Source organism: Paroedura picta, chromosome 5, assembly GCF_049243985.1.
Source record: "Paroedura picta isolate Pp20150507F chromosome 5, Ppicta_v3.0, whole genome shotgun sequence".
Lineage (NCBI taxonomy): Eukaryota > Metazoa > Chordata > Lepidosauria > Squamata > Gekkonidae > Paroedura > Paroedura picta.
The window spans coordinates 113,435,523-113,450,647 of NC_135373.1; the positions used below are offsets into that span (position 1 = coordinate 113,435,523).

General features: G+C 43.9%; 1 protein-coding gene across 8 annotated transcripts in view; it reads left to right on the top strand.

Annotated features, from left to right (window-relative positions):
* Positions 1-15,125, top strand: part of WNK1 (WNK lysine deficient protein kinase 1) — a 127,409-nt gene that overhangs the window by 88,287 nt on the left and 23,997 nt on the right. For 7 of the 8 annotated variants that reach the window (XM_077339995.1, XM_077340001.1, XM_077339996.1 and 4 more), the window contains 5 exons: positions 1,108-1,254; positions 3,206-3,263; positions 4,296-4,433; positions 5,663-7,098; positions 10,412-10,492. In XM_077339995.1, coding sequence (XP_077196110.1) covers positions 1,108-1,254; positions 3,206-3,263; positions 4,296-4,433; positions 5,663-7,098; positions 10,412-10,492 — 1,860 coding nt within the window. The remainder of the gene's footprint in view (positions 1-1,107; positions 1,255-3,205; positions 3,264-4,295; positions 4,434-5,662; positions 7,099-10,411; positions 10,493-15,125) is intronic. The other variant, XM_077339998.1, reaches the window with a different exon arrangement.

The window sequence follows — 15,125 nt, forward strand, 5'->3', positions numbered from 1 at the left end:
AAGGCGGTAAACAGGTAGAAATATTAACAGCTACTTTTAAAAAACAGACACATAAACAGATCAGCGACATAAACAGGAAGGGAGGTCAGGAAGGGGAGGTCAGATGAAACAAATACAAAAGCTTGGTGGGACATAAAGGTTGAGGAGGTTTGGTCCATAAAACCCAGAATATTATTGCCATAGAATTCTTGTACCAGTTGTAGCTTCTCTAGACATTATTCAAGGGCCACCTCATGTAGAGTACCTTGCCATAATCTAATATAAGTAGTACCAGGGCATGCACTGCTGTGGCAAGATCTTTTTTTACTCAAAGGCTGCAGCCAAAGCTGTTGATAGGTACTTCTTGTCACTGTTACCACCTGCATATCTAGCAAGAGAACCTGGGTTCAGCAGCACCCTCAAGCTCCCAACCTGCTCCTTTAGGGGGATGTAACACCATTCAGAATAGGAGACACCTTGATTCCTGGATCAATCCCTCCAGCCATCTGTAGAACTTCCATCTAGTTGGTATTCGGCACACCGTTTATTAGTTATCCTCCCTCCCAAAACTGCTTCCAGGAGATGGTTAGATCATGGGATAAGCGGTACACCAGTAGAGTACCAGTTTTGTCTCAGCCTCAGAATTGGAAAAGTTCTGGACAGGACCCCCATACTAGTAGGACAGAATACCAGTAGACTACAGCCATACTTGCCAGGCCTGTGTTGACTGAATACCCAGGGAAGGGCACTGTTTGAAGAGGTTAACCCCTCTCCAGTGATGCCTCCATGATGTATGTTGTCATATTTGCATATTCAGCTTGTTCTTCATGCCAGGCATAACTGTCTTAGCTCCATAGCCAGTTTGTTTGCCTACTTACAGGCATGAAGAGCCAATTGCTTACAACAAATCTCAATAGGAGTGAATCATTTTGTCTCACGTTGCTTTCCATGGAGCTTCTGTTATCTGCCCTGGTTTAAAGAGCAAATATGAAGGTAGATTCAAGTGGGTTGAAGCAGCAGAACAAATTTAGAGTCCAGGGGCACCTTTAAGACCAACCAAGTTTTATCCAAGGTACGAGCTTAGATATTAAGGTAGTTATAGTTACTCCATTATGTTTTCATATGCAGGTGCAAAACGAATTTATTTTGGCAACAGAGAGAGATTCATTCATTGAGCAGGTGCGTGAGATCATAGAAAAAGCAGATGAAATGCTCAGTGAGGATGCAAGTGGGGAGCCAGAAGGTGATCAAAGCATGGACAGTATGCAAAGCCAGGTAAGGATTTCACTTATGTGGATGTACGTGTGCCTCATAGCCTCTGGCACAGAACTTTCTCTCTGTTCCGTCCCCGAGTACAAGCTTTTTATTTTTCCTTGCAGTCTTGGCTGGAAAGCTGCACAATCTGAAATTGAACATCTGACCTTTTCCTTTCCTTGCTTGATATCACTTTTCCATTCCTCTGTCCCGACAGTTTTTTTCCTTGCTCCTTGTTGTCCCCCTATTCTGTCACGAGTCAGTTCCAAGCAATAGCTGTAAGGAGGAAGGAAGAGGAGGAGTCCTCCTTCATCAACGGAGAAGGCTTTGGTGGGGCTCATGGTACCTTCAAGCAAGCCACAGCAAAGTGGGGGAACTGTAGCAAGGAGGAGAACTGGACAGAATTGAGTGAAAAAACTGAATGGCTCTGACCCCAATTTCTTATTCTTTTCTTTCTTTCTTTTTTTTTTTTTGGAGTCTTGGGTATTTTGGAAATATTCTAACACTATAGAACACATGGGAAAGTTTCATTATCTTGGCATTGAACCTTTGCAGTGCTTTCTTTTTTTACTCCATTGACTTTTCTTCCTTTAATTCTTACTTGTGTAAACTCTGCACATTATATTTCTCTGCCTGTTTCAGCCGCTTTCTTAAGGACATAAGAAGAGCCAGCTAGATCAGATCAGTGGTCTGTCTATTGCAGCATCCTTTCCTGTAATGGCCAACCACTTGCCCTGGAGGGCAAATAGGGCAATAGAGGCTGAGGCCCTCACAGCACTGGTATTCAGAGGATTGCTGCCTCTGGTTATGGAGGCTTCCCTTAGACACCATTGGTAGCAGCCATTGATGGTCTAAATCCCTTTTAAAGCCATCTGTGTTCATCACCATCACTACCTCCACTGGTAGTGAATTCCACAGTTTAATTTCTTGCTGAGTTTAGACGCATTTTCTTTTGACTGTCTGGAACCAGTTGCCCAAAAATCTTATAGCCTCAAATGTCTTCTAGCGTCCTTTCCCCCTCCCTGCTTCTCTGTATACTTCTCCCCCTCTCTTTTTTCTTCATCTTTGTTTCTTCGTACACAACTGTTGGCTATTCTTTATATTCTAAATCCCCCCAACCTGTTTCTTCTCTTGCTTTTTAAAAAGTTTCAGCTCTACTTCCCTTAGCCTTGCCCTGATAAAAAATGTTTGTGCCTAGTCTGTCCTTTTTGTACAGGGGTTAGATATTTGTGCTTATTAAATATCTTCTCTATTGCTGTGCTGCCTCCATCAAATAGTCTCATTACAATCTGCAATAGAATATTCACGACTTAGCTAATAATCAAGTGGCCACCCAGTCAGTGATGAAAGCAGCAAAACCAAGTTATTTAAAAGTCAGGTATGTGTTTGTGAATTAATCAAAAAGAGAGAGGTTCCAAAATGGCCTGATGAGGGCTGAGTATGTGCAGTAGGCTCAGAACATATTAAGGGCAGCTGTAGGTCCAAGGACCAAGGGGAGTAGCCTCTTTCTTACAGAAGTCAGGAAAGGGAGCTTTGGGGGTGGATAGTGTTTTCAGAGTTGTTCTCTTCCCACCTTGTATAGTCCATAATTTCATGGCAGCTAGATAGACATGCATTTGAAACAGTGTGTGTGCCTGTGTATGTAATCTGATGAATTGGTACCTAGATAAGAAGTCAGAACTCTTTCTGATAAAGAGTGGGTGGTAAATCTAAATCCACACTTACTGTGGTACAACGAGACTTCTGGCAGTTTCCCACTAAAGAAAGGCTGGAGAGAATATTCTAAAGTTGACTGAGTAGGATGGCAGTATGCAAATATTTCTGTTGTGGCATATTATTGTTGCCTACTTTTATTTTGTTGTAAACCGCTGGCCCGAGAGCAGCAGTTAACAAATCTAATAAATAAATAAATAATACATCTGTGTTCCCTAATACTCGGATAATGCTGCAAAATTATCTTTGTGGGTTGCAGAAATTGGATGGAGACTTCAAACAGCCAGATCCTGCGTCTTCCATGCCACAAAGAATAGGTAAGCCCTTCACAAGGTATCCTGTAGTCTTGAATATGGTTGGCTTTAACTCTGGGACAGTTCCAAAACATTTCCTCCATATAGCATATTGTCTTTTTAAATTTCTTTCAACAACAACAAAAAGAAGGGGGTGTTCAAAATCCAGCTGTTGCATAAAATAAAAAAGGGGAAGATAAAAATAAATAAAAAATAAAAAAGTAGAGGCAAAAATAACAGTGTAGGCAGGTATATATGCAAGTTTCTATAAAAGGTTTCCGGATATCTAAAAATGTCCCTACACAATTGTGTTCTATATTGTTATGCATTCACATAAAGTACTAAGGACCTCCATCCATTGATTTACTAGAAATGGGCATTTATCTTTCCAGTGCTGCAATACAAGCTGTATTGACACAGAGGGTCCATTTTTGTTGACCATCATTTAGCCTCTTGAAGACAGGCCGATAGCTCAGAAGTACATGCTGATCCTCAAATCAACATTCTGAAACAAAATTGATATGACTAATAACATATTCCCAGAAAAAAACAAATGACTGGACATGTCCAAACCATATGTTTAAGGAATGTGTTTTGTGTATCACATACCAGTAATAAGACACTTTACACAGTCCTTTGCTAAAGAGTCATGATGTCCTGTATATTCTAAATAATTTTTGTTGAAAAAGTCACAACTGAAGATATGTAGTATACATTTTAAGGATATATTCTATTGCCTAGCAATAGGGGGGATCTGTCTCCTTATTCCACTCTCTAGACTCTGAGACTCTATATCATATTTATTAATCAAATATTTATAGGCAAATATTATAGGTTTCATTTTCTGCATCAGTTAAATTCAAGTTGCTAGGAGCAAAGGGGGCTTCTTAGATACTAACAGATGTTGCATTTGTAAATATTGTCAGACAACAGAACTTGATAAGTCATATCTAGACCTCAGCTGAGATGATGACCAAAATTCTTTAGCACAAAACCTGAGGTCAGTAAGGCTTAGTCTGTAATCTTTTCCCTGTACTGTTTTTTGCTTGCTTTTAGGTGTTCCTCCTAGTTCATTGACTCAGGTTGTCCATTCTGCCGGAAGACGGTTTATTGTCAGTCCTGTTCCAGAGAGTAGATTAAGAGAACAGAAATTTTTCACTTCCATTCCATCAGAAAATGAACTTTCTGATATTGGTGAGTTAACCAGTGTTCCCAGTGGATGCTGCTACTAGTTCTAACAAATGTCATAAGCACAATTAAACTCTCTCTGTTTAATACACTGCAGTAGCAAGAAATACGCATGAATTTTTCCTTGTGTGAATCTTTGAGGAGCGTCTCAAAGACAACCATAGCATACTGAGTCAAGCAATAAAATCTGAAAGTATATGAGTTGCTTGGCATTCTACCAGCAGTTGCAGACACCACACTCCACACTCCCCAAGGGCAACAGTAACCGCAGTGGCCCTTGTCACCAAAGCATTGTTGGGGGAGCTCTGCAGAGCAGCAACATGGGCATCTGTCTCAATATTTAACATGCATTATATTAGTCCTCAACTTTTTCCCATTGAAAAATCCCCAAAGCATTTTTCAGGCTTCGAGAAACCCCAGAAGTAGTGTGATCGTGCAAAATATGATTGGGAAGCATAGCTGTGTACATGCCCACCTGGGGCCCCTCCCCTCCCACCCCTCTAGGCCCATCATTGGCCATTTTGGGAGGGGTGGGAGGTTAACATGACCATATAAGGTCATATCGCCTGATCAATATTTAACAAATTTTAAAAATATATAAAAATTAACTCCCACCCATTCAGGGAATCCTTCCAGGACTGTTAAGAAACCCCAGGGTTTCAAGAAACCCTGGTTGAAAAAGCCTGCATTATAGAATAGACACAGAAGGTTCAGCAGAAGGGTGCTACAGAAGCCAAAGCTTGGGTGTAGCTAACCAGCTTGGTTGACTTCCCCCACCGAAGTAGAACGAAATATTGGAGCCTACCTGAATGTTTATTCTCTTCAGTGGGGCGAAGTCATCCACCTCTCACCCACCCACCCCCCCAAAAAAAAAGAGAGAGGGAAAGAAAGGGTAGAAGACAGGAAAATATTATTTTGCAGCAAAGTTTGGATAAGACTGCAGGGCCAGCCTGAGGTCATCTGGAAGGAAGCTTGACCTAAGCAAGCAGAGGCATTGCCTAATCAGCTTGGATGACTTGGCCCCGCTGAAGAGAAGAAATCTTTAGTTAGGTTCCAACATTCCATTGTCAACCCAAGGGAAGTGAGGGGCGTTCTAAAAGAATGAAACTGGGGTCAGGGAGCCTATGCAAAAAAAAAATGCGTTTTGCCAATCTAGCAAATGTTTAACTTGGCCTGAAATGAACATCAGTGAATTTCTCTAGAGAAAATTGACCCTGTTTATTCCTTCCTCTCAGGTGTTGCTTCTCCGTCTCATGGCCCAGGGATGAATCTCTCTCACTCTGCATCGTCTCTCAGCCTGCAGCAAGCATTCTCAGAGCTGAAGCATGGGCAGATGACAGAAGGACCAAGCACCGCACCCCCGGTTTTTAACCAGGCCATGCCACCTTTTCCAGCTCTCACTACAAGTGAGATTGGGCCACTGCCCTCAGCATCAGTCACCGCTCCTTCAGGGCCACTTCCTTCCACCACTAGTGTCTCTTTACCAGTAACTCAGTCTGTCAGCGTGCAGCCGATAGAAACGCCAGCTGCCGGGCTTCCAGTGAGTCAAGAACTGCCGGGTTCAAACTCTCCACCGCCAGTGTTGCCGCCTCGGCCACAGTTAGTAAGTGGAGTGACTTCCAGCATCAGTGTACCTTCTTTTCCATCACTAGCATCCCAGGTAGCTTCTGCCACCGGAGAAGTCGCCCCTAGCGTTAGCACCCCTGCTTCTCTAACATTGCCACAGGCCGGAATCACAGGGTCTAGTGTTGCTATATCAGGAGCCATGACGCTGCCCGTGACATGTCAGCAGGTTAGTAGTATGTTTCCAGGAGCACCCCAAACATCTGCACCTGTGTCTTTGGCATACTGCATGGCTTCTTCACAACTGAGCACCAGTAGCTCTGTCCCTAGCCTAGCTGAAATGGTGGCTGTAAGCGTACTGCACCCAAAATCGGAGAGTGAACAGTTGTCAGACAAGCTGCAGCTGGGCAGTATAGGTGGGACGGCAGTGCCTATTCCTGTACCTTTATCTTCTGCAATAGCATCAAGCATGTCTGGCTCTGTGCCTCAGTCTGCTGGGGTGCAGCCGGTACCTATCCCACTGGTAGTTACCTCATCTATCCCTGCCCCAGTCGGAGGTGCAGTCTCGACTCCAGTATTACCCCAGGTCCCTTTATCTGGCATCCTGCCGCAGGCACCACCAGTAGCTAACGTTCCTGTAGTGCAGCAGACTTTAGTACACAGCCAGCCTCAACCCGCTCTGTTACCCAATCAACCTCATGTCCACTGTCTGGAAGCAGATCCTGACTCTCAGCCCAAAGCACCTGGCATAGATGACATAAAAACCCTGGAAGAGAAATTGCGGTCGCTCTTCAGTGAACATAGCGCTGCTGGAGCAGCACATTCAGCGGTGTCCGTGGACACATTGTTACCGGTGGAGACGACAGTCATGCCCAGCTTGCCAACAACCGTTGTTGCACCCACGAAACCCGTGGCTCCTACTGCAAGCGCTGGTGTACCGCCAGCCACCTTGTTACTTGGCCCAGCAGGTTTGGCTGTCATGACGCCCATTGCGACGCCTGTTCAGGCAGGTACCCCGATCAGCTGTGTCCCGGCAGCGTGTGTCACTGCACCAGGAACAACGAAACCAGCGACTCCTCCTTCAAAGGCTCCTCTTAGCAGAGTACCGGTAAGGAATCAATATTTGTCTGGTTACATGTAAAATATATGGGGAGGAGGGAGATGCTTTGTGAAAAGGGTAACACAGTGTTTATATGTGACATCCTTGGTCATGGATCATTATTTATAATTCAGCTCTAGGGATGTGCAATCCCCCCCATCCCGGCATTTTTCAGTTAGGGTCTGTTGGATCCCCCCAAATACCTCATCTGAATACTGTTGCACAACCCTAGAACTGTTCCCAATACCGGTACAGTATTCAGACCCCAAATTTTTTCAGGTCAATGGACCTGAGAAGTAAGGGGGGGGAGATTGCGCAATCAAAGCTGTGCCATCCAGCAGCAGTCCACTCCCTACTGGCATATTTGTCCCTCAAGATGGCTTCTACTGCTGCCCTGTTTAAATGGGGTTACACGAGAAGCCAGCCCAAAGCTGAGCCGACAGTCTTCTTAAAAGGTAAAGAGAAACATTCTTTTGGGATGCCAAAATATACCCCCAAAATACTGATAAGATATTTTTCTAGTATATTTCCAGCTCAGGGAGATCCAAAAACACACCTCTATTTAGCTCTTCCTTCTCTGTGTGTGTTTGTGTGTTCCTCTTAAGTTACCTGCTTTCTATATCATCTATTTTTGCTATATATAAAGAAAGAGAATTAATATACAACATGCCTCTTTTAATATGAAAAATAGGATTTTTATCTTGACTACGTTTCTGATTTTTCTCTCGGAAAAGAAGGGGGGGAGACGAAAGCTTTTCTTCATGTATATTGTATGGCCACTAGGGCAGCAACCTAAAGGAAAAGGTGATAACACTTGCTACATCAGCAGATCAATCATACTTGAGAGATTTCTGTAAGATATAAGCATGAGCACATACCCCAAGTAATATGGGATAAAGGCAGTGTACGTGACAAGAACTCCATGGTTCTTACTGGTAAAAAGCAAACTGTAGAGCTGAAGGCTCTGGGGGACTATTATATGACTTCTCGGTTGCCCCTTTGGCAAATATCCTAGTACTAGCTTCAAAGCCTGTTCCTAAGAATGGGCCTTGAAAGGGTCCCCCCCCCTGGCCCCCAGCCAGGCAGCTTAAAGTGGCTTAGGGCTGCACCTCGCAGCTGGATCAAGTGGGGCAGGCGGGGGCTGGCCAGCTCATTAGCAGGCCTGGGATAGAGCCTGTTAGCAGGCCCAGCCTAGCAGGACGGGAAGCCCTCGTTAGCAGGCCCTCCACCACGACCCTTTGCCCAGGGCCCTCTCCTCTTACCTGCTGCTGGCTACAAGCACTGAGGTGTGTCTGAGAGCAAAGAGGTTAGAGTCCAGGGATGGAGGGCGGGAGCTGCAAAGGCAGGGCCAATCAGGCTGCACCCTGATTGGCCCTATTCCAACTCGGACAGCCGGACACATTCCACCCCCTAGGCTGTTTCACAAATATATAGAGTAACCATGGGTGGATAAGGAAGAGGAATCATGGATAAGGATTAGTGGTTCTGAGAGCATGAAATGCAGAGGGTAGTCATGTCATTTGACGCAAGCAAAACTCAAGCAGAGTATGGTGTAAGGCAGGGGTAGTCAACCTGTAGTCCTCCAGATGTCCATGGACTACAATTCCCATGAGCCCGTGCCAGCATTTGCTGTCAGGGGTTCATGGGAATTGTAGTCCATGAACATCTGGAGGACCACATGTTGACTACCCCTGGTGTAAGAGAATGAGCTTATCTGTAGCAATTACAGATAGTACTTATTGTGAACCAAAAGGTCCAATTTTGCAACACAGTTTGCAGTGTTTATGCACTAATCACAAAATAAGCATGTTTTAGGGGAAGAATTTCAATGGTAAAAGTTTTGGCCAGAAGAAATAGGTTATTTTAAAAATACAGGCAAGTGTTGAAATGTATGTGAAAGTAGAAAGAGCTTCCGTTCTTTCATTTTGACTGGTACCGTGCAAAGCCAAGAATTAAGGCTTTGTTAGATGTCCTGGGGAAGGATGGGGTGATACAAGAAGTCCTGCACTTTGTTGTTGCATTCTGTGAAGGTGAAAATAACTGGCTGGAATGTGCCTTCTTCTCCTGCTTTTTAGTCTAACGATTTCCTCTCTGACTTGATGCATGACCCAGTGCAGCGTTTTACAAATGCAGTTGAACAGCCATAGCATGCACTCGCAACAAACATAGCCCACAAACTGACTTGAGCCAGCAGTGTATTGCAAACTTGTTTGAAAGGATAGTTACTCCCTGCAGACATTCTGCCTTCAAGAGTGAGTTCAAAGGTGTTTGATGTTCAAGCAGTAAAGGTGGACAACAACAAATGCTCTGGTAGAAAAACAATGGATTAATAAATACAATATCAAATACTTTAAAATAATCACACAACTTTTGTACTCTTTGCTGTAAACATGCTATACAGAGAAGATTTCAGTACTGCGTAGTGAGCAGTTTGGGATTTCTGCATTAGTTTAAAATATATTGTGGAGACAACAGCTATCAGAAGCTTTAAAAAAATTGTTTTGGTGCTGCTTCACACACTGCATTTCTGTCCTGGATTAGGAAGTTGCTATGTGGAGCAATACACTAACCTTGTATAGAAATGTTCTGCATAGGAAAAATTAACTCTGTGCTATGTCAGAGTAAGTCATTAATCCTGGGAGAGGCCTTATTCTGATTTGCTTTGTTTTAGATTCAAGAGGGTAGCCGTGTTGGTCTGAAATAGCAGAGCAAAAATAGAGTCCAATAGCACCTTTAAGACCAACAAAGATGTATTCAAGGCATGAGCTTTCAAGTGCATGCACTCTTCCTTGGACTAATGAACAACCATCATAATATCGGGGATATAAGGCAAACGCTAATTATGGTAAATTAGTAAACTGTGTCACAACATCCAAATAATTCTTTGCTAAAACAGACAATCAGTCCCCTTGAGTTTAGTTGTGGTTCACAAAAACATTAGAGAAATAAAACTGTCTATGTTAGTAATGAATGGCAGACACTTTCCCAGTTGTTGCTGGCTCCATCCATCTCCACCCAAGCGTGCCCAAATCTCATGCAGAGGTCCATCTTGCTTTGTTTTAGATTGCTTTTAAATCTGGAATGGATATACTTCCGGTAGCAGCTACTGCTGCATTTTGGGCTTGCAGAAGTTGCCAGGATCTCAGAATTGGAGGGAACTATAACAATCTTCATAGCAAGCCATCAGTACACACTTCTTTAAAAGTTAAACAGTGTTCCTTGTAAATGAAGCTGTCTTGGGGAAAATACTTCTAATTTATGTGATGATGTATGGTTCTTCTGTTCTGTGACTGAACTTGAGTTTCATGTTCATTATCCATAGGCTCCAGTAGGTTCTGAACTTCCAGCTGGCACTCCACCCAGTGAGCAGCTGCCACCTTTTCCGGGACCTTCACTAACACAGGTGCTATACGGCTATCTGCTTCTCTCTTTTTTTCTCCCCCTTTCAAAGAGCATGTTCAAATTAAACTCTATTGCATGATGTTTCCTTCTAGCTCTTTTTACTGAGCAACTTTTTCTCGTGAATCTCGGTAACAGGTTCCTAATTTAGGTGCTATTTCAGGTGCCCCAAAGTTCAAATCCACCACAGCACTTTAGCAGCTTGATTCTTAGAAATCTGGTTTAAGGCTGTTTTGTGAAAACTTCAGTTTGCAGAAGATCCAGTTCAATCCCCATGGCATGCAGATCCTAGGGCCAGCTTCTCCTGCAGTGTGGTTTAAACCATGCTGCAAGCCAGCCCCAGGCTCAGGTAGGCTTTTTTTCTCTTTTTTTCTTTTAACAGATACTTTTCTTCTTGGGTCTATTGGACCTGGGGGGGAAAATGGTATTTCTGATAAATTCTGTATTTGAATACCATATGAGTATTGGGACTTGGGATTTTTCAAAAATACCAAAAAAAATTGAGGTTCAATAGACCTGAACCAAAAAATATTGATTTTTAAAAAATGCACACCACTAATAAACACATTATTTGTTTAATAAACACTTTGGCCACCTCATGAGAAGGAAGGACTCCCTGGAGAAGAGCTGGGAGAGATTGAGGGCCAAAGAAGAGGGGGACGACAGAGAATGAGGTGGCTGGATGGAGTCACTGAAGCAGTTGGTGCGAAATTAAATGGACTTCGAGGAATGGTAGAGGACAGGAAGGCCTAGGGATCATTGTCCATGGGGTCGCGATGGGTCGGACACGACTAAGCTCCTAACAACAACAAAAACAAACACATATGAACTGCCTCAGACCCTTGGTCCATTGAAGGCAGTATTAGTTGTTCTCCAGAGGTCCTTCACATCATGGTCCTTTTAACTAGATTTGCTGGGGATTGAACCTGCGATCTTCTGCACGCAAAGCAAATGCTGTGCCACCACACAGCCCCTGCCCAAGGCAGATCTGAGGTTAAAATAGAAGAGGGGGGCAACTATGTAAATTGTTCTAATCTCCATGGAAGGACGGATGGGTTACAAATGCAATTATGTGAGATATAATTGTGTAGCTTCATTTCCATTTCCATCACTATTAGTATTTTATACAGAGCTTGAGATGAGACATAGTTGGGTAAGGGCACCAAGATCCTAATTCTCTAGATCGGGTAGGCAAACTGTGGCCCTCCAGATGTCCATGGACTACAATTCCCATGAGCCCCTGCCAGCAACCCCTGCTCTAGATGCTCCATTCAGTGTCTGCTGGCAGCCTCCCTACTTCTGCTGCAAATTGATGGTTGTGTGGAATGCACATGAGTCTTTCCAGTAACTAAAATTCACACTTTCCTGTGTGATTTGAGGGTAATCCTCCACAAGGGATGGAATACCGTGTTCATTCTGGGAGTGGAGAAGAGAATAGGCAAACTGGCTGCTCATGCCTCCCTAGAGCATGTAGGATGCCGGAGGGGGCAGATTTAGGTGGCGTGTGCACACCTGTTGGGAAATTTCCAGATTGTTCATCTGACTTGTGCATAATTGAAGTAGAGACATGTTATTTCAGTCAGTTTCTTATTTTTAGGTTTTGTTTTCTATTTTGGGGGGCTTTTTATTATATATATTTAGGAAAATAGTCAGAGAATTAACCTTAGGAATAAAATAATGCATGGGGATATTTTTAGTGTCTGAAGCAGACTGATAGGATTGAAAGGCTATGCTTGAGTTAACACTTTCCTTTTCTACATTATTGGTTATGGCTGCTCTGGTTGAATAAGCTGAGGGTAGGCAGTCCCCAGCATGCTTGATAACTATGGTTTTCACAACAGCTGTCTTGCTCTACCACAACACGTGGTTGTAGTCAAGCTAAGCCAGGCTGGAGTGTAGCTCTGGGGCCTTTTAAAATTTGGTTTTTTTAATTTATTATATTTCTATACCGCCCTCCTGTAAGGCTCAGGGTGGTTTGCACAAAATATAGGGGTATATATTATAACCGTAATAACAATAATCATAACATAACAGTAAGAACCAGGATTGAGTCATAGTAACATAATTAACTGCAAACTTGAATGGACTCCGGGGAATGGTAGAGGACAGGAGGGCCTGGAGGATCATTGTCCATGGGGTCGCGATGGGTCGGACACGACTTCGCACATAACAACAACAACAACATAATTAACAATACAAGAGAACTTTTTGAACAGAACCCATAGGGTTCAGGATGTGGAAAGATGTCTGGGGGCCAGCTGAATGGTGTTAATTCTGTCAGCCTCAACAGAATGCCTCGTGGAGGAGTTCCCTTGTAAAGGCCCTGTGGAACTGCGGGAGTTCAAGCAGGGGCCTGGGTGTCATCTGCATATTGGTGACTGGGAATGGTGATGTCTTCAACCTAGGTCATTTTGCCCCTGCCTCTAGGAAGTGGGTTTTGAGATGCTCAGCAGCAGCCCTCCCCAAACATTGCTGCTGTACCTGCATTGTAGTAGAACTGTGAAGCAGTTGCAAGAGGTTGCCAGGTATGTCTGGCTCTCCTCTTTAAGGTGGAGCCCATTCCGTTGCCTAGATAACCCTCGTCCCTCTTCCATATGCCATCACACCAGCTTCTTCATAGGTAGACATTGCATCTCATTTGGCATTTGGACCAAAAAGGTTGTTTATCCTGGTATGAATCTTTCCTTTGCTGAAGGGTAATGTTCAGTTTGATGTCCCTAGATGTGTTGGTCATTGATTCATTGAGCATCTATGTTGCCATAGAATCATAGAATCATAGAATCATAGAGTTGGAAGGGGCCATACAGGCCATCTAGTCCAACCCCCTGCTCAACGCAGGATTAGCCCTAAGCATCCTAAAGCATCCAAGAAAAGTGTGTATCCAACCTTTGCTTGAAGACTGCCAGTGAGGGGGAGCTCACCACCTCCTTAGGCAGCCTATTCCACTGCTGAACTACTCTGACTGAGAAAAACTTTTTCCTGATATCTAGCCTATATCGTTGTACTTGAAGTTTAAACCCATTACTACGTGTCCTTTCCTCTGCAGCCAGCAGAAACAGCATCCTGCCCTCCTCCAAGTGACAACCTTTCAAATACTTAAAGAGGGCTATCATGTCCCCTCTCCACCTCCTTTTCTCCAGGCTGAACATTCCCAAGTCCCTCAACCTATCTTCATAGGGCTTGGTCCCTTGGCCCCAGATCATCTTCGTCGCTCTCCTCTGTACCCTTTCAATTTTATCGATGTCCTTCTTGAAGTGAGGCCTCCAGAACTGCACACAGTACTCCAGGTGTGGTCTGACCAGTGCCGTATACAATGGGACTATGACATCTTGTGATTTTGATGTGATGGCTCTGTTGATACAGCCCAAAATGGCATTTGCCTTTTTTACCGCTGCATCACACTGCCTGCTCATGTTTAGTTTACAATCCACAAGTACCCCAAGGTCTCGTTCACACACAGTGCTACCTAGAAGCGTATCCCCCATCCAGTAGGCATGCTTTTCATTTTTCTGACCCAGATGCAGAACTTTACACTTATCTTTATTAAATTGCATCTTGTTCTCATTTGCCCATTTTTCCATTGTGTTCAGATCTCGTTGAACTCTGTCTCTATCTTCCAGAGTATTTGCCAGTCCTCCCAATTTGGTGTCATCTGCAAACTTGATGAGTAGTCCCTCCACCCCCTCATCTAGATCATTAATAAATATGTTAAAAAGTACCGGGCCGAGCACCGAACCCTGAGGTACCCCGCTACTCACCTCTCTCCAGTCTGATGAAACACCATTGACAACAACTCTTTGAGTGCGGTTCTCTAACCAATTCCCTATCCACCTAACGATCTGAAAATCCAGATTGCAGTCCTTCAACTTATCCATCAGAACATCATGGGGAACCTTGTCAAAAGCTTTACTAAAATCCAAGTAAATGACATCAACCAAATTTCCCCGATCCAGCAAACCTGTTACTTGGTCAAAAAAGGAAACTAGGTTGGTCTGGCAGGACCTGTTGGAGACAAATCCATGCTGACTTCCTTGGATCACCAAATTGTCCTCCAGATGTTTGCAGATCGCTCCCTTTAATATCTGCTCCGTTATCTTCCCCACAACAGAGGTCAGACTCACTGGTCTGTAGTTTCCCGGGTCATCCTTCCTCCCTTTTTTGAAGATCGGAATAACGTTTGCTCTTTTCCAGTCCTCCGGGACATCTCCAGTCCTTAAAGAGGTTCCGAAGATGATGGACAAGGGCTGTGCAAGTTCTCTGGAAAGTTCTTTGAGTACTCTCGGGTGCATTTCATCTGGACCAGGGGATTTGAACTCATCCAGTGCAGCTAAATGCCTCTCGACCACCTCTCTATCCATGTTAACCTGCCACCCAGACACTATCCTTTGGCTACAGCCATCTCTAGATGTGCCTAAACACTTTGACCTGTGGGAAAAAACAGATGTAAAATAGGCACTAAGCCTTTCTGCTTTCTCTGCATCTTTCGTTAGAGTTTGTCCATCCGCACCCAACAGCGGGCCTATTGCCTCCTTTACTTTACGTTTGCTCCTCACGTAACTGAAAAATCTTTTCTTGTTACAATGGGCTTCCCTGGCCAATCTTAGCTCACTCTCAGCTTTGGCCTTTCTGATGATTGA